This window comes from Pseudophryne corroboree, chromosome 4 (genome assembly GCF_028390025.1).
Source record: "Pseudophryne corroboree isolate aPseCor3 chromosome 4, aPseCor3.hap2, whole genome shotgun sequence".
Taxonomy (NCBI): Eukaryota; Metazoa; Chordata; class Amphibia; order Anura; family Myobatrachidae; genus Pseudophryne; species Pseudophryne corroboree.
The window spans coordinates 278,619,319-278,643,373 of record NC_086447.1 but is presented as its reverse complement, the minus strand read 5'-3'; the positions used below and the strand labels follow the sequence as shown (position 1 = coordinate 278,643,373).

At 48.4% G+C, this 24,055-nt stretch overlaps 1 protein-coding gene across 1 annotated transcript in view; it reads left to right on the top strand.

The window, feature by feature from the left end:
* The first annotated feature begins 1,342 nt into the window (after positions 1-1,342).
* Positions 1,343-24,055, top strand: part of KPNA4 (karyopherin subunit alpha 4) — a 129,599-nt gene continuing 106,886 nt past the window's right edge. The window contains exon 1 of the mRNA XM_063916168.1: positions 1,343-1,679. Within this exon, the coding sequence (XP_063772238.1) occupies positions 1,611-1,679 (69 nt within the window). The 5' untranslated portion in view covers positions 1,343-1,610. The remainder of the gene's footprint in view (positions 1,680-24,055) is intronic.

The following is a 24,055-nucleotide window of genomic DNA, read 5'->3' as shown; positions in this document are numbered from 1 at the left end:
GCTGTCAGCATGCCGACTGGTGGACGGTTGGAGGTATCCATCAGTCAGAGTACTGACAGTCATTCGCTGTATGGAAGCATGTGGAGAGACGATGAAGGACCGCAGAAGGGGCTTGTTATGATTTTGTTTTAATTAGGTCCCTTGAACAGGTGGTTAGGGGCTCCAATGCATTCCTTCGCCCAGGGCTTACAATGCTGTTGATTCATCCCAGAAGCTGGACAATATCACACCATCGTCTGTAGGTGCCATGACCAGCCCGGTAGTTTTAGGCTCTCCGACTGCCGTTGGGACTACATGACAGCATGGTTTAGTCTATTTTCCTTCGTGGAAACGACCTGGGTGTGACATCAGCTGAGGGCGGAAAATGTCTTCTGCCCGTACAGCTAGTGTTGCCACCTCATCCCTTTAATTCTGGACACATTAATTACACAGGTTCTGTGGCTGATTAAAACTAGGTGAAATGGAGTCTTGAAGTCAGCCAGCCACAGAACCTGTTTAATTAATGTGTCCAGAATTAAAGGGATGAGGTGGCAACCCTACTGTACAGCACTTATGTTTTCGCCAGTCTACGTTTGAAGTACGGCATTTTGCTTTATTGATGCTGCATTGTACGCTCACCACAGGTTATTATACCAGTTGGTGACGTTGACCCCGTGCATTATGAAAAAGGTTCTCTCCATTAAGGGACTCTAGACGCTACCATAACAGTGTGGCGTACAGGGATTTCTTGTATTGCTACAAAAGTCGGTCACTCACTGGTTACCTAGGTCTAAGCCCAATATTTCTTTCTGACATGCTATATGTATCACATAAAATATTCCTAGACTTACCATACTATCCCTTTAAATTGGGACACTCATGACCTATGACTGGTTAAAAATGCAGGATTGAAGTCAACCAGCCAGAGCCTCTGTAATTTATTACTAATTCCGGTTTAATGGGATAGCATGGTAAACCTAAATAAACCCAACACCAAAGCATGCTACGGGAGCCACTGTCCCTCCTCCGTGTATTTCATATACTGTAGAATAGATTTGTAGACACACCATCGCAATGCATGACGTACATTCATCTTCCCCCCAAATTCCATGCCCAAATTGGGAACACGAACGTGTCTCCGCGGTATCAGTCATCTTCCTGGGGCCAATTCGCCAAACCAGCCCGCTTTAGTCTTCGAAAGAATGGCTGCCAGCAGATAGATTCGCAGACACGGGCTGGAAAACTCCGTGCGTCACACATGCCGGAACACCACCGGATATCGCGTTCGCCGCTGTGCCTTCCTCTCTATGGGTTACCCCGCCGTTACAGATACAGCGCCCTCTGTGGCTGGGGGACCACACCCCAGCCGGAAGCCTTGTGTATCTCTCCCCCCTCCGACCAGGGCGCAGCCAATCAGCGGTGGGGATTCCTCTGTGTGGGCGTGACCACTGTTCCCAGCTCGAGGCTTTCTTGTTACCGGCATTCCGCCCAGACGAGCGGCAGTCAGAGAGCGCGGAGTCGCCAGCTTGAGCCCCAGCTCCCCTCACACCGAGAGCCAGCCACACCTCGCCGTCACCGGTCCTCGTCACACACTCAGGCGGCCAGCTCTGCGAGGCCCCGACGCTCCCATCATGGCTGACAACGATAAGCTGGACAACCAGCGGCTGAAGAATTTCAAGAACAAAGGCCGCGATTTAGAGGTAGCTATCCCGACCATGTCCGACTCGACCACGGTGTGCTTGCAGGCTCGGGGTGATCCCGGCCCGGGACGCAGCGCCTCCTAGGCCCAGCTGTGACGTCGCTGCGGCTTGGGGCCTAGTGGAGGTGAGGTGTGCCTAGCCGGGCCGGATGGCCAGAGGCGGTGTGGTGCCCTGTCCCTTCCGGCTCCTCAGTCGGCGCCGTGAGAGAGGGGGCGATCACCCACCGGCCATCCAGCGCTCTCCCTTCCCAACATACCGGGCAGTAGTGCGGCGACCAGGTGCATGTTTCCACACCCACTACTTGCCGGTGCACCCCCTTTCCCCTCATTTTGTATGCACCAATACACCCACACCTATTCACCCAGTGTGTATATAAACACCGGTATACTCACCCCTGTCACCCAGTATATATACTCTGCTATGCTCCCTTTATTCCATGTACATACTCTGCTGAACTTGCCTCCTTCTACCCAGGGTACGTACGCTGGTGCGCCCCCAGCCCCCTTTACCCGGGGTACGTATGCAGGTGCGCCCCCAGCCCCCTTTACCCGGGGTACGTATGCAGGTGCGCCCCCAGCCCCTTTTACCCGGGGTACGTATGCAGGTGCGCCCCCAGCCCCCTTTACCCGGGGTACGTATGCAGGTGCGCCCCCAGCCCCCTTTACCCGGGGTATGTATGCAGGTGTGCCCCCTTTACCCGGGGTACTATGCAGGTGTGCCCCCAGCCCCCTTTACCCGGGGTAGGTACGCTGGTGCGCCCTCAGCCCCCTTTACCCGGGGTACGTATGCAGGTGCGCCCCCTTTACCCGGGGTACGTATGCAGGTGCGCCCCCTTTACCCGGGGTACGTATGCAGGTGCGCCCCCTTTACCCGGGGTATGTATGCAGGTGCGCCCCCTTTACCCGGGGTATGTATGCAGGTGCGCCCCCTTTACCCGGGGTATGTATGCAGGTGCGCCCCCTTTACCCGGGGTACGTATGCAGGTGCGCCCCCAGCCCCCTTTATCCGGGGTACGTATGCAGGTGCGCCCCCAGCCCCCTTTATCCGGGGTACGTATGCAGGTGCGCCCCCTTTACCCGGGGTATGTATGCAGGTGCGCCCCCAGCCCCCTTTACCCGGGGTACGTATGCAGGTGCGCCCCCAGCCCCCTTTACCCGGGGTACGTATGCAGGTGCGCCCCCAGCCCCCTTTACCCGGGGTACGTATGCAGGTGCGCCCCCAGCCCCCTTTACCCGGGGTACGTATGCAGGTGCGCCCCCAGCCCCCTTTACCCGGGGTACGTATGCAGGTGCGCCCCCAGCCCCCTTTACCCGGGGTACGTATGCAGGTGCGCCCCCTTTACCCGGGGTACGTATGCAGGAGCGCCCCCTTTACCTGGGGTACGTATGCAGGTGCGCCCCCTTTACCCGGGGTACGTATGCAGGTGCGCCCCCTTTACCCGGGGTACGTATGCAGGTGCGCCCCCTTTACCCGGGGTACGTATGCAGGTGCGCCCCCTTTACCCGGGGTACGTATGCAGGTGCGCCCCCAGCCCCCTTTACCCGGGGTAGGTACGCTGGTGCGCCCCCAGCCCCCTTTACCTGGGGTACGTATGCAGGTGCGCCCCCAACCCCCTTTACCCTGGGTAGGTGCGCCCCCAGCCCCCTTCAGCTTGTATGTGTGGCATAGGTATATATAGGGGTTCACTACGGGTGGCCGGCGGTCGGGCTCCCGGCGACCAGCATCCCGGCGCCGGGAGCCCGACCGCCGGCTTACCGACAGCTTGGCGAGCGCAAATGAGCCCCTTGCGGGCTCGCCACGGGCACGGTGGCGCGCTACGCGCGCCACACTATTTTATTCTCCCTCTATGGGGGTCGTGGACCCCCACGAGGGAAAATAAGTGTCGGTAAGCCGGCGGTCGGGCTCCCGGCGCCGGTATACTGAGCGCCGGGAGCCCGACCGCCGGCAAACAGAAGACCACCCATATATAGATGTGTATATCCATACTACGGTTATGTTAGGTCATCCTCATTACATACATATTTGTTTTATTGAAAGCTATCGTTTATACATGGTGATTGTTGTATGTACAAAGTTGGTATAATATTACCAAGGTACCCATAGACTTCCAAAGCTACCAGTACCGGATAAGGGGAAAGTGATGAAGCTTAGGTTATTTGTGCATTATTAAGTATATTGAATTAGTCTTTCTATTGTGATGACTTTTATATTTTGGTTTGAGTTTTGCTGCACACATTTCGTATGATGGTATGCATGTAACATACCGCTCTTTAGGATCCCGACGGTTGCAATACCGATGCTGAATTCCTGACTGGTACAATGCCGCCGGAATACCGACAAGGTAGGCGATTCTCCCTCTGTGGGTGCCCACAACACTCATAGAGGTAGAATAGAGGCTACATGTGTTCGCCACGCTGCTGGCATTCTGGCAGATGTGATGCCGCTGCTGGTATAGTGACAGCCGGGATCCCATACCGATCCACTTATGATAATAGAGTAGGTTTAACACTGATCTTATAGATACAAACCAAATGTTGCTCTTTATTTAAAGCTAAAAAAAAGTATGAAAACTAAGTAAAATAACAAATATTCTTAAAATATTAACATTATCCTTTATTTATATGGCGCCACAAGGGATCTTCAGCACCCAATTACAGAGTACATAAGCAAAATAGAAAAACTGACTTATAGTTTAAGACAATATTGGACAAGTACAGAGTACATAAACATAGCTGCTGCATCAGCAGACGACACTGACATAAGTATCGGGGTGGCAGAAAACCACAGTTGAAGATGGTTTAAGAAAGCACATTGAAGTAAGACATTTACCCAACTGATTTATAGGAGGTAACTTATACTTATGCTGATGCAGAGCTGGGAACAAAGCAGAAAAAAAGAGAGTAAATTTGCTCCTTGTCAAAACTATGTTGCATTTCAGGTGGGGTGGATTTAAAAGGTGTAAAGAGATTTAGGGATGGATTTACTAAATTACTGTTTTTCAAAGCCACCAACCATCAGCTTTGACTGACAGTTTTAAAATGGCAGCAAGAATCCATGCTGTACCAGGCTGGCGACACCCACGCCATCCATCACAAGCTAGCTCCCTTCACCAAATCTTGGGCCGTGAGCTTCGTCACCCAAAGTTTTCCGCTTGTGCTGGCTTAGCAAATGATTTTCTACTTTGCATAAAAATCTGTTTGTAACCCCTCCTTTCCCGCAGTACTACCCCAGCTGCTATCTAACTTTACCCCCAGCGCTGTCTGCCCCTAACACCCTCCCTACCGCACGAGCTCTACCCCAGCTGCTACTTCCCCTTAATCTCCTCTACTCCAAGCTGCCACCTGACCCCTGCACTGTCCCAACTACTGCCTGCCCTCACCCCCATACACTGTGATTGGACCCAGAGACAATGGAGTAGTACCCAGATTTTTTAAAGTTGGGGGTCCCTGGGACCCACATTTTTCCATCAGCGCTATCAGTGCCAATTGCAAAGCACAACGTTATACACATGACCTATACAAGTAACTTAATAATTATATCTAAATATTTTCTTTTTAGTGTTTTCTTTATAAGATGCAGTGCATCTGTTTACCTTATGCTGCGTGTTCACACTTTGCAGTAGTATAAAATAGAAAATGAGCACACAAGCTTGTTTTTAGATATCTCTTGCTACAATCTTCCTGTGTTGGTTTCTAACCCTTTTTGTGGCTTCCTGCTGACTCTATTCCCCATCTCACATAATTACTGTCACTCACATCTGCACATATCTGTTGTATTGTGTGCTGCATTAGAGCAGTCTGACAATGTTTTTCCCCCTCCCTATAACCTCCCTCATTAAAATGGTACATATAGAGAAGAGTAATATCATTAATGTGCTTATGCCCTGAGCTCTTTATTTGGTTACATTTTAGTACACGTTACACTACTGAGAATTACTTTTCTCTGACGTCCTAGTGGATGCTGGGGACTCCGTAAGGACCATGGGGGATAGCGGCTACGCAGGAGACTGGGCACAGCTAAGAAAGATTTAGGACTACCTGGTGTGCACTGGCTCCTCCCACTATGACCCTCCTCCAGTTAGAATCCTGTGCCCGGCTGAGCTGGATGCACACTAGAGGCTCTCCTGAGCTCCTAGAGAGAAAGTATATTTTAGGTTTTTTATTTTACAGTGAGATCTGCTGGCAACAGACTCACTGCAGCGAGGGACTAAGGGGAGAAGAAGCGAACCTACCTAACTGGTGGTAGCTTGGGCTTCTTAGGCTACTGGACACCATTAGCTCCAGAGGGATCGACCGCATGGAACCGGCCATTGGTGTTCGGTCCCGGAGCTTTTTCAGGTAATTCTCTTCCCCTCATTTTATGTAAAACCGTTGTAAATATTAGTTGTTTTTTTTTTATATACCTGTTTGCTTCTAATTCTCAAATACTACAACTTCACAGCCATATAGTTGCCATATACCCATTTATTTATAGTTTTACAATGTTGCAATGTTTAATTCTGCACAATGTTAATAGCGCCGGGAATGAGGTCCCGGAGCTATTCCATTGATTGTGCTGTTATGCCCAACTAGAAGAATTCTTGAGGTGCAAGGTGCAAACCAGATTAAGTGCTTCAATGCTGTTTTCTGCCTTTAGTGTGGCACAAACAGCCTCAGGGCCGGCACTCAAGTCGTAGAATGCCAGTTCTTGCGACTGTACACCTAGTTTGAGGCACGAGAACTAGCATCTCCCGACTAGTGATGTTGATTAATGAATAACTCCGGGACCGCCTTCCTAGCACTATTAGCAGGATTGAATCATGCGCATTGTTCAGTGGTCTTTGAAATGTATGATCACAGCCCTGCAATGTTATTTAATTGGCTGACTGTAATAAAGTTAAAGACCTCTTGCGAAATGGAGACTTAAGGCCCATATAGACGGGCCGATGCAGGAGAGATGTGTGCTGAGCGAACCGCTCAGCACACATCTCTCCCGCCGCTCAGCACAGCGCGATCTGTGCTGAGCGTGCAGGGGGAGATGGGGGGGCCGCTCACTTCACCCAGCGGGTGAAGTGAGCGACCCGCTAGGTTGGCCTGCATGCAGGCCAATCTAGCAGCAGCGATAGCAATGCGCGGGGCTGCGCATCGCTATCGCAGAGGGGGGTACACACGAAGCGATAATGCTGAAATTCTAAGCAATCTAGTCAGATTGCTTAGAATATCGCTCGGTGAGTACCCCCCTTTAGGGGGTATAATCAATTAGGGTAGAAAACTGTCGTCTGTCGAAAAGACTGCAGTTTTCGACTTTTAAAGGTCGAATAGTGATTAGATTCTTCAGTCCCATCAGTTTTTATTCGACAAGTCGTGGAATTCAACTTGTCAAATAGTACGTGAATCGGCGGTATAGCTGCCGATTCACGTACTTTTGAGTGAAATGGGGCCAAATTCGACATGATTTGGCCCCGTTTCCGACCATTTCAGTCCGACATAAAAAAATGTCGGACTGAGATGTGGGACCCAGAGGAGGAGAGGGGGGAGAGCCGCGGGCATACAGGGGAGAGCAGCGCTACAGCACAGCGCTGCAGCAGGATGCCTCAGACAGGCCGCTCACGGCAGCGTCCTCCCGGCTCCAGCAAGTGAGGTCACGCTTGCTGGAGGTGGGTGGACACTGCCGTGAAGTCGGGCGGCTGTGAGACGTCCTTCTGCAGCGCTACTGTAGCGCTGGTCTCCGTCTGCCCACGGCTGTCCCCGCTGGTCTCCCCACGGAATGGATCCGACAACCCCTATTCAGTTGAGATGAGATTGAATAGGGGTTGTCGGATCCATTCCGATAAATGCATGTCGGAATGGATCCGACCCTAATTGAATATACCCCATAGTGGATTCCTTGTGAAAACAGTGCTTAAGTGCTATCGCTCTTTCTAATTATGCATCTGATTAGGGCTAACCCTAATTATAGCAGTGTAGTGCAAGGCATCCCAGGTATGCTGTTTTTTTATTTTATTTTTTCTCCCTAAAATGTGGGTTTGACTGTAATGCTCCATATAAACAATGTAGCAGGTGTCCAGATCTTGTTTCATGGTTTTATTCATGCATGTCATGTGTTCTCATGATTAACATTTTATATATCTCCAGCAAACTTTGCAGTGTTTTAGTTCTGAATACATTTTCATGCACATTTGTAGAAAACTTATTCGGAATGCCAGACATGCACTATTGGCTGTAAACTTTTCAAACTAGTGGGTGAAATGTATACCAACCACTGTGGATGTTGACGTCGGCAGGCATTTTAATGGTTTCAAATCAATGCGGTTTGGTATTGGCTGACCAAATTTTGTGTTGCAAATGCATGCCCATCATTTTTCTTTTTCTTTACTGTTGAGTGTAAATATGAAGTGGCAGGTTCCTTAGTAGAATCATGTCAGCTTCTTTTAGGTGGAAACAATGGGGTCAGTTCTATTCAGCGACAGTTGAATAGCGCCGGGAATTAGCTCCCGACGCTATTCAATTCAGCCCCAGTTAAGTCGGCGATGGCCCGTTCTCGCCGTCTATACAGGTTGAATTGTCGGGAGAACGGGCATTCTCCGACTTAACTCCCCAGCGCGAGGCTGGTTCCCGACAGAATCAGCCTCGCGCCGGCTGCGTGGCAGCACTTTTGTCTGGTTTCTTCTCTCATCCCCCGGGGATGAGAGAAGAATTCCCGACAATTGAGGGTCACTCGTCGCTGTATTGAATAACGCCGGGAGCAAACTCCCGGCGCTTTTCAACTGTCGCTGAATAGAATTGACCCCAATGACTTATGACATTGCAGTGCATTTTGGCTGAAAAGCAATGTCCAGGCTGAATGAACCTATTGATATAGACGGGTGGTCTTCAGTATGCCGAATGTCGGGATCCCGGCGCACATTATACCGGCGCCGGAATCCCGACACCCGGCATACCACGGCTTTTCTCACTCGTGGGGGTACACGACCCCCCTGGAGGGAGAATAAAATAGTGTGGCGCGCCACCGTGCCCGCAGCGAGCCCGCAAGGGGCTCCTTAGCGCTCGCCACGCTGTCGGTATGCCAGCGGTCGGGCTCCCGGCGCCGGTATGCTGGTCGCCGGGAGCCCGAGTGCCGGCATACCGTACTACACCCGATATAGACATGGTCATCATGAATTTAAGGGCTAATTCAGCATCAGATGCTGATCTGCTGAAATCGCTGTGGAGCGATTTCAGCACATCGGCGCATGTACGTGCATGCGCGAGGTCTTAAACTGCGTTCTATACAGAACGCAGTCTAAGGCCTGGAGGGGGTTGGGAACGGGATGTCAATGCTCCGTTTAGGGGGCGTGGTCCAGACAACCGAGGTTTGTTCGGACCGTTGCTGGTGGATCGCTATGGCTGCATGACATCACACGCAGCGATCAAAAAGATGGCGGGTAGCTGTCTGCATTCGCAGCTAGGCTGCGTAGGCAGGGGGCAATCCTAATCATGCAAGTGTATAGATACAGTATATACAGCTATATAGCTGTTTAGTGATGCACTTGCATGTTAGCGGGGGGATCATGACCTGGCATGCGGGGTGGCCTTGCCCAGCGCTTGCTAGCCAAAAGAGTTGTAGTTATGCTACAACTCATGGTGAATTAGGCTCTTAGTTTGTACATTCTCTGCTGCAACTTTGTTATACGTTTTCAGGGAAACGTAGCTTAATTGTGACTGTGGCTTTTGCATAACACCCTGTGCATATGTCGTAATCAGCTTGAAACAGTAGTGTAGGGAGAGGAAGGTCTGACATCAGTGGGACGTTGTAAGGTAGTATAGCCAGACTTGTATGCTCATATACAGACAACTGAACTCTTGAATATGCTTTCCTTTGTATGAAACATAATTAGGTAAATAAAAAGCTTTGACGTTTTTGCCTTTTAATGTAGAAACAAATAACGAAGCGTTGGTTCTTGCTGCTATATAGTTCACAGGTAGATAGTTGTGCATAAGCAGTTGGTAAGACACAGGTTGTGTGATCTGATGCCTTCAGTATGTACACCTTAAGGGGGTACACACGGAGAGATCCGTGCTTAAAATCTAAGCAATCTTGCTAGATTGCTTAGATTTTAAGCACGGATCTGCCGTGTGTATGCCCTCCAGCGATAGCGATGCGCGGCCCCGCGCATCGCTATCGCCGATGCTAGATTGAGCTGCATGCAGGCTCAATCTAGCGGGTCGCTCACTTCACCGTTGTGTGAAGTGAGCGCCCCCCCGTCGGCTTTCCCCCTAGCTCAGCACATCGCACTGTGCTGAGCGGGGTGAGAGATGTGTGCTGAGCGGTCTGTGTTAAGATCGTTCAGCACACATCTCTCCCGTGAGTACCCCCCTTTATGATAGTGCTTCATTGTGGCTCCAGGCTAAACACTGTCCATATTGCATACATGGCCTACATGAAATTGTGTGACCAGTTTTGAACATAATTACCCAGGACAGCTTTTTTTTCTACTCCTCGCTTTTAGTTTGTGTATATGAAATGTTATGTTGCTAACTTATATTTTGGTTGCATAATAATACTTTGCACTGTTATCACTTGGGTAATTAAGAAATCCTCAGAGTAATATTTAATTGTCTATTTTAAAACTATGTGCTTCTGTTTTGCTATGCAGCATTATCTAATTTCAAAGTCTATCTAAATTTATACTGCACACTCATGTCTCCTGTGCTTGGTTTCTGTAGGACACTGTGTTCTTGGGCCGGTGGCTGTTGTCCAGGAGTGCTGGATATTAAACTGGAGATTTAAACATGAAAAATCTTACTATGAGTATATGTTAGCATAAAGGAGCTGCCTATGGGAACATCAGTCATCTTCTACCTAATTAAGAAAAAAAAGTTAATTACTTTGGCACTAATAGTGTGGAAGAAATTCATAAATGAATAGAATATTCAGTTAGATTCAGTCATTCCCAGTGTAAAGCAGATCATCCAATGCAGATTTTCTGAAACTTTTTTTTTTTTCCTTCAGTTAATTTGCATTCTTTGCTGTTTCTCTTAGCAAGAGAGAATCGTATAATCAGTATATATAAATATGCCATCAGACTCTGTTGGGATGATGCAGTTGTTTCCCCCAGTAGCTAAACCTGTCTAAAGTGCTTGAATGGGTGTCCAAGGTACATGTTTGACGGACATTTAAAAAAAATTCTATCATACCCCCTTTGGCTGCGATAGAAAATGTGACTTCTGCGGCTAATGGGCGTCTATCGGAAAGAATTGAACAGCTCCGATAGACGCCCATTCCTATAGATGGCCAGCAGGTGGTGCACACCACATTTGAAGCAGCCCCTAAATTTATTAGATTTTCTCTAGCATCCATAAGGGATATTGGGGAGACTTAGTACGATGGGTATAGATGAGGTCCAAAGGAGCTGGTGCACTTTAAATTTCTTCACTGGGTGTGCTGGCTCCTCCCCTCTATGCCACTTCTACAGGCAGTTTAGAAAAAAGTGCCCTCAGGAGAGGATGCACATCTCTGCAGCTCCACAGAGTTTTCTTAAATTTCTTTTAAACGTTTATTTTCAGTATGCTGTTTGGGCAACAGCATACCTGCACCATGGGAGTTAGGAAGGGGGGGGGGGGGGGGGGCGCGGTCACCGGCCTTGCGAGGTGCAGAGCCACTTTCCTGCTGCAGGACCACCGCCCTGAGGGGTTGTTCAGCAGGGCACTGCGCCTTCGCTATCACAATCGCAGCATGCCGCACACCCCTAACATATGCCTGAAGGTGACGACTGTGGTTAGTACAAACCGGGGGCTCCGCTAGGGTGGTCCTCCGGTTCAAAGTGCGGGTGAACGCAGGCGTGGCATACGGGACCTTCCTGGGGGGGACCCGCTAGAGCACCCTGTGTAGACTGGCTTCAAATAGCTTGAACTAGCACTTGTGTGATGTTTTAAGCAAACAGACCTTGCCAGTATAAAAATATCATTGTAGCTCTGGTGCAATTGAAGGGGGCGGAGCTACCTCAGAGCTGGACCAGAGGCATTTTGGCGCCTTCCTCTGCTTAATGCAGCCACAGACAGCACATGCAGCGCTTCCTGCCTCACCAGACACGCTGGAAAACTGGTACAGGGTATTGCAAAGGGGGAGAGCCGCTATTGTACACTCTGGGTCCTCTACAGGACAGAAATAATTAGTGTTACTGTGATATAATTAGCTGTCAGCCTGACTGGGGCTGTGCAGCTAGGGGTGTGCTGGCGTCTCTCTCTCTCTCTCATCTCACAGTAAGGGCAGGCTTGAAAAGTATTACTCTGTGTGTATGTTATTGTGCTTACTGTGAAACATGGGTAAACACAAGCTGTGCAGGGTATGTCACACTAGATCAGGGATGGGGAACCTTCGGCCCTGCAGCTGTTGTTGAACTACACATCCCAGCGCTTCTTAAACAAAAGTGAATATACAGGTAGTAATTTAAGAAATATATATATTTATTTTTTTGAAAAGAAGAAATTATCCTTAGGCATATAATACAAATATACGATGGTTTTTAGATTATTAGTATCTAAATATACGATATAAAAATGAAAAAAGGAGGGAAAAATGAATGTACAAATGAACAATACAGTCCCTAATTCTTATTGGGTTAAAAATAAATTATAATAAAAAGAACATATAAAAATTTTTTGTTCATATATATGAGTATGTTTGGTCCTAAGATTGATGTACGTTCCTAATACCGGTATACATAAACAATTGGACACTAGACAACATATAAGTAGAGTGAAGAAATTGATTAGAATAGAAGAGATATCGATTAAAATGAATAAATAGATGTGCAGTGTTCAGTAGAAACGCTTCTGCGGTTTACTTTACTGAAACACAGTTTTCTAGGAGTGTAAGTTTAGCTTCTGATTGATACTATGTACAGTTCCATGTATCACTTTGGAACGAATTATACTCTGAATTCCAATTGACACAAAGTGATACATGGAAGTGATACATGTGGTGTGCTGGTATTAGATCTCACCACTCTTTGTTGTCATGTTCCTTCTCTCATATATGTCCTTTCGGCACTGTTTTACCTATAACTGCCTGTGGGAGGGTGCATAGAGGGGAGGAGCCAGCACACCAAGTGAAGAAATTTAAAGTGCACCAGCTCTTTTGGACCCCATCTATACCCATCGTACTAAGTCTCCCCAATATCCATTATGGACTAAGAGAAAAGGATTTACCGGTAGGTAATTAAAATCCTATTTTCTTTAATAAAAAAATTAATGTAAGCAAGTTATGCTGTATGTAGATACTTAAATGGGAATTTATCGCCAAAATCAGTGCCCCCCCTCTCTGTTTTAACCCTGTTTCTGTAGTGCAGTGCAGGGGAGAGCCTGGGAGCCTTCTCTCCAGCTTTTCTGTGAGAGAAAATGGCGCTGTGTGCTGAGGAGATAGGCCCCGCCCCTTTTACGGCGGGCTCGTCTCCCGCTATTTTTGAAGTTAGGCAGGGGTTAAATATCTCCATATAGCCTCTGTGGGCTATATGTGAGGTATTTTTTGCCTCTAATAAGGTTTTTATTTGCCTCTCAGAGCGCCCCCCCCCAGCGCTCTGCACCCTCAGTGACTGTTGTGTGAAGTGTGCTGAGAGGAAAATGGCGCACAGCTGCAGTGCTGTGCGCTACCTTTATGAAGACTCAGGAGTCTTCAGCCGCCGATTTTGGACCTCTTCTCTCTTCAGCGTCTGCAAGGGGGCCGGCGGCGCGGCTCCGGTGACCATCCAGGCTGTACCTGTGATCGTCCCTCTGGAGCTAGTGTCCAGTAGCCAAGCAGCAAATCCACTCTGCACGCAGGTGAGTTCACTACTTCTCCCCTAAGTCCCTCGTTGCAGTGATCCTGTTGCCAGCAGGACTCACTGTAAAGTAAAAAACCCTAAGCTAAACTTTCTCTAAGCAGCTCTTTAGGAGAGCCACCTAGATTGCACCCTTCTCGTTCGGGCACAAAATCTAACTGGGGTCTGGAGGAGGGTCATAGGGGGAGGAGCCAGTGCACACCACCTGATCTGGTAAAAGCTTTACTTTTTTGTGCCCTGTCTCCTGCGGAGCCGCTATTCCCCATGGTCCTTTCAGGAACCCCAGCATCCACTTAGGACGATAGAGAAAATGAGAATTTACTTACCGATAATTCTATTTCTCGGAGTCCGTAGTGGATGCTGGGCGCCCATCCCAAGTGCGGATTATCTGCAATACTGTACATAGTTATTGTTAACAAATTCGGGTTATATTGTTAAGGAGCCATCTTTAAGAGGCTCTTTCTGTTATCATACTGTTAACTGGGTTTAGATCACAAGTTGTACGGTGTGATTGGTGTGGCTGGTATGAGTCTTACCCGGGATTCAAATTGCCTCCCTTATTGTGTACGCTCGTCCGGGCACAGTACCTAACTGGAGTCTGGAGGAGGGTCATAGGGGGAGGAGCCAGTGCACACCACCTGATCTGGTAAAAGCTTTACTTTTTTGTGCCCTGTCTCCTGCGGAGCCGCTATTCCCCATGGTCCTTTCAGGAACCCCAGCATCCACTACGGACTCCGAGAAATAGAATTATCGGTAAGTAAATTCTCATTTTCTTTAATAAAAAAATTAATGTAAGCAAGTTATGCTGTATGTAGATACTTAAATGGGAATTTAATTAGACCCATTAATTTTATGAGCGTAAAAGGGTGTTAGCCTTGGACTTTACCGCCCAGGGCTATTCAGTTAGAAACACCTTTTTTTTTTGCCAAGTAACTTATGTTAACGCAGATTTCTCTAACGTCCTAAGTGGATGCTGGGGACTCCGTAAGGACCATGGGGAATAGCGGCTCCGCAGGAGACTGGGCACATCTAAAGAAAGCTTTAGGACTATCTGGTGTGCACTGGCTCCTCCCCCTATGACCCTCCTCCAAGCCTCAGTTAGATCTCTGTGCCTGAACGAGAAGGGTGCACACTAGGGGCTCTCCTGAGCTTCTTAGTGAAAGTTTTAGATTAGGTTTTTTATTTTCAGTGAGACCTGCTGGCAACAGGCTCACTGCATCGAGGGACTAAGGGGAGAAGAAGCGAACTCACCTGCGTGCAGAGTGGATTGGGCTTCTTAGGCTACTGGACATTAGCTCCAGAGGGACGATCACAGGCCCAGCTTGGATGGGTCCCAGAGCCGCGCCGCCGGCCCCCTTACAGAGCCAGAAGGCAGAAGAGGTCCGGAAAATCGGCGGCAGAAGACGTCCTGTCTTCAACAAGGTAGCGCACAGCACTGCAGCTGTGCGCCATTGCTCTCAGCACACTCCACACTTCGGTCACTGAGGGTGCAGGGCGCTGGGGGGGGGGGGGGGGGGCGCCCTGAGACGCAATAAAAACACCTTGGATGGCAAAAAATGCATCACATATAGCTCCTGGGCTATATGGATGCATTTAACCCCTGCCAGAATACATAGAAAAACGGGTGATAAGGCCGCCGATAAGGGGGCGGAGCCTATCTCCTCAGCACACTGGCGCCATTTTCCCTCACAGCTCCGTTGGAGGGAAGCTCCCTGGCTCTCCCCTGCAGTCACTACACTACAGAAAGGGTTAAAAAAGAGAGGGGGGCACTAATTAGGCTCAGTATTAACTATACAGCAGCTATAAGGGGAAAAACGCTTATATAAGGTTATCCCTGTGTGTGTGTGTGTGTATGTATATATATATATATATATATATATATATATATATATATATATATATATATATATATATAGATAGCGCTCTGGTGTGTGCTGGCAAACTCTCCCTCTGTCTCCCCAAAGGGCTAGTGGGGTCCTGTCCTCTATCAGAGCATTCCCTGTGTGTGTGCTGTATGTCGGTACTTTTGTGTCGACATGTATGAGGAGAAAAATGATGTGGAGACGGAGCAGATTGCCTGTAATAGTGATGTCACCCCCTAGGGGGTCGACACCTGAGTGGATGAACTGTTGGAAGGAATAACGTGACAGTGTCAGCTCTGTATAAAAGACAGTGGTTGACATGAGACAGCCGGCTACTCAGCTTGTGCCTGTCCAGATGTCTCATAGGCCGTCAGGGGCTCTAAAGCGCCCGTTACCTCAGATGGCAGATATAGACGCCGACACGGATACTGACTCCAGTGTCGACGGTGAAGAGACGAATGTGACTTCCAGTAGGGCCACACGTTACATGATTGAGGCAATGAAAAATGTTTTACACATTTCTGATAATACGAGTACCACCAAAAAAGGGGTATTATGTTCGGGGAGGAAAAACTACCTGTAGTTTTCCTGAATCTGAGAAATTAAATGAGGTGTGTGATGATGCGTGGGTTTCCCCCGATAACAACTGATAATTTCTAAAATGTTATTGGCATTATATCCTTTCCCGCCAGAGGTTAGGGTGCGTTGGGAAACACCCCCTAGGGTGGATAAAGCGCTCACACGCTTGTAAGGGCTCTACCTTCGCCTGAGATGGCCGCCCTTAAGGATCCTGCTGATAGAAAGCAGGAGGGTATCCTAAAAGGTATTTACACACATACTGGTGTTATACTGCGACCAGCAATCGCCTCAGCCTGGATGTGCAGTGCTGGGTTGGCGTGGTCGGATTCCCTGACTGAAAATATTGATACCCTAGATAGGGACAGTATATTTTTGCCTATAGAGCATTTAAAAGATGCATTTCTATATATGCGTGATGCACAGCGGAATATTTGCCGACTGGCATCAAGTCTAAGCGCGTTGTCCATTTCTACCAGTAGAGGGTTATGGACACGTCAGTGGTCAGGTGATGCGTATTCCAAACGGCATTTGGAAGTATTGCTTTATTAAGGGAGGAGTTATTTGGGGTCGGTCTTTCAGACCTGGTGGCCACGGCAACAGCTGGGAATTCCACGTTTGTACCCCAGGTCGCCTCTCAACATGAGAAGACGCCGTATTATCAGGCGCAGTCTTTTCGTGGACAAGGTTCCTCATTTCTGCCCCGTTACAGAGGGAGAGGAAAAAGGCTGCAGAAATCAGCCAGTTCCCAGGAACAGAAACCCTCTGCCAAGCCCTCAGTATACGCTGGGGCTTTACAAGCAGAATCAGGCACGGTGGGGGGCCCGTCTCAATGAAAAGGCCCGACGGAGGAAATTCAACTGGGTCGATTCCTACATTTCCTGCAAACAGGAGTGTCTATGGGCCTGAAATTGGGGTCCATTAAGGTTCAAATTTCGGCCCTGTCAATTTTCTTCCAAAAAAGAACTAGCTTCAGTCCCTGAAGTTCAGACGTTTGTAAAAGGGGTACTGCATATACAGCCTCCTTTTGTGCCTCCAGTGGCACTTTGGGATCTCAATGTAGTTTTGGGTTCCAAAAGTGACATTGGTTTGAACCACTTAAATCTGTGGAGTTAAAATATCTCACATGAAAAGTGGTCATGCTGTTGGCCCTGGCCTGGGCCAGGCGCGTGTCAGAATTGGCGTCTTTATCCTGAAAAAGCCCTTATCTGATTTTCCATTCGGACAGGGCGGAATTGAGGACTCGTCCTCAGTTTCTCCCCAAGGTGGTTTCAGCGTTTCACCTGAACCAACCTATTGGTGGTGCCTGCGGCTACTAGGGACTTGGAGGCCTCCAAGTTGCTAGACGTTGTCAGTGCCCTGAAAATATGTTTCCAGGACGGCTGGAGTCAGGAAATCTGACTCGCTGTTTATCCTGTATGCACCCAACAAGCTGGGTGCTCCTGCTTCTAAGCAGACTATTGCTCGTTGGATTTGTAGTACAATTCAGCTTGCACATTCTGTGGCAGGCCTGCCACAGCCAAAAATCTGTAAATGCCCACTCCACAAGGAAGGTGGGCTCATCTTGGGCGGCTTTACAACTTTGCCGAGCAGCTACTTGGTCAGGAGCAAATACGTTTGTAAAATTCTACAAAATTGATATCCTGGCTGAGGAGGACCTGGAGTTCTCTCATTTGGTGCTGCAGAGTCATCCGCACTCTCCCGCCCGTTTGGGAGCTTTGGTATAATCCCCATGGTCCTTACGGAGTCCCCAGCATCCACTTAGGACGTTAGAGAAAATAAGAATTTACTTACCGATAATTCTATTTCTCATAGTCCGTAGTGGATGCTGGGCGCCCATCCCAAGTGCGGATTGTCTGCAATACTTGTACATAGTTATTGTTACAAAAATCGGGTTATTATTGTTGTGAGCCATCTTTCAGAGGCTCCTCTGTTATCATGCTGTTAACTGGGTTCAGATCACAGGTTATACGGTGTGATTGGTGTGGCTGGTATGAGTCTTACCCGGGATTCAAAATCCTTCCTTATTGTGTACGCTCGTCCGGGCACAGTATCCTAACTGAGGCTTGGAGGAGGGTCATAGGGGGAGGAGCCAGTGCACACCAGATAGTCCTAAAGCTTTCTTTAGATGTGCCCAGTCTCCTGCGGAGCCGCTATTCCCCATGGTCCTTACGGAGTCCCCAGCATCCACTACGGACTATGAGAAATAGAATTATCGGTAAGTAAATTCTTATTTTTAATTTGCAGCGTATTGGCAGAAAAATCCTTGTGAGGTCCGAACATAGGGCCTAATTCAGGTCGCATCGCAAACACGATGCTTCCACAATATTTGAGAAGGCATCGCTGTGCGCAGGTCCTGACCTGTGCGTGTAGTTAATGCAGTCAGAGGTGGGTGGCGACGGATCATTTTCTGGGCGTTGCCGGGAAAAAGTGGGTGTGTCTGTAGTGGTTTCAGGGTGGCTGCTTGTCACACGCAGCTGCTCTGATCGAAAAAATTATGGCACCGGCAGGAGGCCTCTATAGTTTCTGTGACCACACTCTAATTGTGGTGCGATCGCAATTAAAGCGTGATCTCAGCTAGTGAGCGGCGGGTAGCATGCTGGGTGGCCCCAAGCATGTGATTGCAAGAGTAGCAGAATCTGCTGCTCTTATTGAATAAGGTCCATAGTGCAGTAACTGCCCTGGGACACCAGTACCAATATATTTAGATGCTTTTGAATAGTATAATTTGAGCAATAAAGATATGTCATTTTTAACTTTATTTCCCTAAAAAGCAGAACAGTGGGTTAAATTATGTTGGATATGTATGGTGGAGTGTTGATGGGAAAGGGTTTTTTTGAACTCTTTTTTTGAAGTTGTAAGGTTTTTATTTTTCAACTTTTTACAAAGTTATATTTACACCAGAGGTACCCAAACGCGTTCCTCAAGGTACCCTAATGGTCCAGGTTTTAAGTATATCCATTGTTTAGCACAGAAGGTTAAATCGCCTATAGCCAAGCATGAATATAGGTAAAACCCAGGACTGTTAAGGTGCCTTGAGGACTGCATTTGGGAACCCCTGATCTACACACTGAAAAATCACTAAGCATTTTAATGTGCCCCCAAATACTCTAGAACAGTGGTTCTCAAACTCTGTCCTCAGGACCCCACACAGTGCATGTTTTGCAGGTCACCCAGCAAGTATTAATTACTCACTGACACATTTTAAAAGGTCCACAGGTGGAGCTAATTATTTTATTTGCAATTCTGTGAGGAGAACTGCAAAACATGCACTGTGTGGGGTCCTGAGGACCGAGTTTGAGAACCTGTGCTCTAGAACATTATTTGCTGAAATACCGCTACTGGCTATCTTTTTTCCATAGGTTATAATAGTTCCAAATACCAACTGTGTGTCATCATTTAACTGCCTCCAATACTTCCTTTTCCCCCTGTCTTTTAGATAGGAAAAACCAGACACCCAACTGACTTTCCAAACAATTGAATCCCCCCCCCCCCCCCCCCCCCCCCCTATTGTTGGAGCTATTCAATTGAAACCCCCTCCCCCGTTTGTGATAACTAACAATAAGGCTGCTCTACCACATGCATATTGTGTTACCAATAGAGATTTGGTGGTTTCTGATTGGCGCAGGCCCCTGGTCCTATGTCTGGTGGGTGGTTATTGGCTGTTGTGTTTGTGTTAGTGCAACTTTAAATATGGCATTGCATATATGGGTAAATCCCCACTACATGTTACATATGTGTAATGGCTGTATTCCTTATACCTTTTTCTCTAACGTCCTAGTGGATGCTGGGGACTCCGTCAGGACCATGGGGAATAGCGGGCTCCGCAGGAGACAGGGCACATCTAAAAAGCTTTTTAGGTCACATGGTGTGTACTGGCTCCTCCCCCCATGACCCTCCTCCAAGCCTCAGTTAGGTTTTTGTGCCCGTCCGAGAAGGGTGCAAACTGGATGGCTCTCTTAAGGAGCTGTTTAGTAAAGTTTTTTTTTAGGTTTCTAATCAGTGATTCCTGCTGGCGACAGGATCACTGCAACGAGGGACTTAGGGGAGAGACTTGCAACTCACCTGCGTGCAGGAGGATTGAAGTTTTAGGCTACTGGACACTGAGCTCCAGAGGGAGTCGGAACACAGGTCAGCCTGGGGTTCGTCCCGGAGCCGCGCCGCCGATCCCCCTTACAGACGCTGAAGAAAGACGGCGGAACGGAGGTCCGGAAACAGGCGGCAGAAGACTTCACAGTCTTCAGAGAGGTAGCGCACAGCACTGCAGCTGTGCGCCATTGTTGCTACACGGCTCACTGACACGGTCACGGAGGGTGCAGGGCGCTGCTGGGGGCGCCCTGGGCAGCAATATAAATACCTATTTGGCAAATAAATACATCACATATAGCCATTAAGGCTATATGTATGTATTTAACCCAGGCCAGTTTTCCTAATAACCGGGAGAAAAGCCCGCCGTGAAAGGGGCGGAGCTTATTCTCCTCAGCACTCAGCGCCATTTTCCTGACCAGCTCCGCTGGTGAGGAAGGCTCCCACTCTCCCCTGCACTACAGAAACAGGGTTAAAGAGAAGGGGGGCATAAATTGGCGATATAATTATATATTAAGAGCCCATATATAGAAACAACACCTTCTAGGGTTGTTATATACATTATGGCGCTTTTGGTGTGTGCTGGCAAACTCTCCCTCTGTCTCCCCAAAGGGCTAGTGGGTCCTGTCCTCTATCAGAGCATTCCCTGTATGTGTGTGCTGTAGGTCGGTACGTGTGTGTCGACATGTATGAGGAAAATGTTGGTGAGGAGACAGAGAAAATTGCCTGTAATGGTGATGTCACTCTCTAGGGAGTCGACACCAGAATGGATGGCTTACTTATGGAATTACGTGATAATGTCAACACGCTGCAAGCCGGTTGACGACATGAGACAGCCGGCGGACAAATTAGTATCGGTCCAGGCGTCTCAGACACCGTCAGGGGCTTGTAAAAACGCCCATTTACCTCAGTCGGTCGACAGACACTGACACGGACACTGACCCCAGTGTCGACGGTGAAGAAACAAACGTATTTTTCCTTTAGGGCCACAAGTTACATGTTAAGGGCAATGAAGGAGGTGTTACGTATTTCTGATACCACAAGTACCACAAATAAGGGTATTTTGTAGGGTGGGAATAAACTACTTGTAGTTTTGCCTGAATCAGATAAATTAAATGAAGTGTGTGATGATACGTGGGGTTCCTCCGACAGAAAGTTATGGGCGGTATACCCTTTTTCCCGCCAGTAGTAAGGGCGAGTTGGAAAACACACCTTAGGGTGGACAAGGCGCTCACACGCTTATAAAAAACATGGCGTTACCGTTTCCAGATACGGCCGCCCTCAAGGAGCCAGCTGATAGGAAGCTGGAAAATATCATAACAGTATATACACACATACTGGTGTTATACTACGACCAGCAATCGCCTCAGCCTGGATGTGCAGCGCTGAGGGGGCTTGGTCGGATTTCCTGACTGAAAATTTTGATACCCTTGACAGGGACAGGATTTTATTGTCTATAGAGCATTTTAAGGATGCATTTCTATATATGTGTGATGCGCAGAGGCATATTTGCATTCTGGCATCAAGAGTAAATGTGATGTACATATCTGCCAGACGAAGACACGACAGTGGTCAGGTGAGGCAGATTCCAGACGGCATATGGAAGTATTGCCGTATAAAGGGGCGGTCCATTGGACCTGGTGGCCATGGCAACAGCTGAAAAATCCACCTTTTGTTACCCCGAGTCACATATTGGCAGAAAAGGACACAGTCTTTTCAGTCTCAGTCCTTTCGTCCCCATACGGGCAGGCGGGCGAAGGCCAGTCATATCTGCCCAGGGGGAGAGGAAAGGGAAGAAGACTGCAGCAAGCAGCTCATTCCCAGGAACAGAAGCTCCTCACGGCTTCTGCCAAGTCCGCAGCATAACGCTGGGGCCGTACAAGCGGACTCAGGTGCGGTAGGGGGTCATCTCAAGAGTTTCAGCAACACTCGCAAGGGAACTCCGGGATCCTACATGTAATATCCCAGGTGTACATTGGAAATTCGAGACGTCTCCCCCTCACACAATTCACAGGCTGTATTCCCAGCAGGTGATAATCAAAGTACCCTTCTTACAACAAGGAAGGGGGTAGTATTCCACACTATATTGTGGTACTGAAGCCAACCGGCTCGGTGAGATCTGAAATATTTGAACACTTACATACAAGCGTTCAAATCAAGATGGAGTCACTCGGAGCAGTGATAGCGAACCAGGAAGAAGTGGACGATATGATGTCACTGGATATCAGGGACGTTTACCTACAGGTCCAAATTTGCCCTTCTCACCAAGGGTACTTCAGGTTCCTGGTACAGAACTGTCACTATCAGTTCAGACGCTGCCGTTTGGATTGTCCACGGCGCCCCGGGTCTTTACCAAGGTAATGGCCGGAATGAGGATTTTTCTTAAAAGAAACATGGACGCTTTCCTGATAAGGGCAAGGTCCAGAGAACAGTTGGAGGTCGGAGTAGCACTATCTTAAGTAGTTCTACGACAGCACGAGTGGATTCTAAATATTCCAAAATCGCAGCTTTTTCCGACGACACGTCTACTGTTCCTAGGGAAGATTCTGGACACAGTCCAGAAAAACGTGTTTCTCCCAGTGGAGAAAACCAGGGAGTTATCCGAGCTAATCGGGATCCTCCTAAAACCAGGAAAAGTGTCAGTGCATCATTGCACAAGAGTCCTGGTAAAAATGGTGGCTTATTACGAAGCAATTCCATTCGGCAGATTTCCCGCAAGAACTCTTCAGTGGGATCTGCTGGACAAATGGTCCGGATCGCATCCTCAGATGCATCAGCGGAAAAGGGTGTCTCTCCTGTGGTGATTACAGAGTGCTCATCTTCTAGAGGGCCGCAGATTCGGCATTCAGGATTGGATGCCGGTGACCACGGAGGCCAGCCTGAGAGGCTGGGGAACAGTCACACAGGGAAAAAATTTCCAGGGAAGTGTGATTAAGTCTGGAGAATTCTCTCCGCATAAATAAGCTTAGAGCAAATTTATAATGCTCTAACCTTAGCTAGACCTCTGCTTCAAGGTCAGCCGGTATTGATCCAGTGGGATAACATCACGGCAGTCGCCCACGTAAACAGAAGGGCGGCACAAGAAGCAGGAGGGCAGTGAAAACTGCAAGGATTTTTCGCTAGGCGGAAAATCATGTGATAGCACTGTCAGCAGTGTTCTTTCCGGGAGTGGACGACTGGGAAGCAGACTTCCTCAGCAGGCATGACCTCCACCCGGGAGAGTGGAAACTTCATAGGGAAGTTTTTCAACATGATTGTGGACCGTTGGCAAAGACCAAAGGTGGACATGATGGCGTCCCGCCCGAACAAAAAACGGGACAGGTATTCCGCCAGGTCATGAGACCTTCAGGCGATAGCTGTGGATGTTCTGGTAACACCGTGGGTGTACCAGTCTGTGTATGTGTTCCCTCCTCTGTTTCTCATAACCAGGGTATTGAGAATTATAAGACATAGAGGAGTATGAACTATACTAGTGGCTCCGGATTGGCCAAGAGGGACTTGGTACCCGGAACTTCAAGAAATGCTCACAGAGGACTAAGGGCCTGGGGAGCTAAGAAGGGACTTGATTCAGCAAGTACCATGTCTATTCCAAGACTTACCGCGGCTGCGTTTGACGGCATGGCGGTTGAATGCCGGATCCTGAGGGGAAAAGGCATTCCATAAGAGGTCATACCTACCTTGGTCAAAGCCAGGAAGGAGGTGACCGCACAACGTCATCACCACATGTGGTGAAAATATGTTGCGTGGGTGAGGCCAGGAAGGCTCCACGACGGAAATTCAACTAGGTCGATTTCTACACTTCCTGAAAACAGGAGTGTTTTGGACCTCAAATTGGGGTTCATTAACATTTAAATTTTGGCCCTGTAGATTTTCTTCCAGAAAGAATTGACTTCAGTTCCTGAAGTCCAGATTGTAAAGGATGTATTGCATATACAGCTTTTTTGTGCCCCTAGGGGCACTGTGAGATCTCAACATAGTGTTGGGATTTCTTAAAATCATATTGGTTTGAACCGCTCAAATCTGTGGATTTAAAATATCTCACATGGAAAGTGACCATGCTGTTGACAAATATCTCA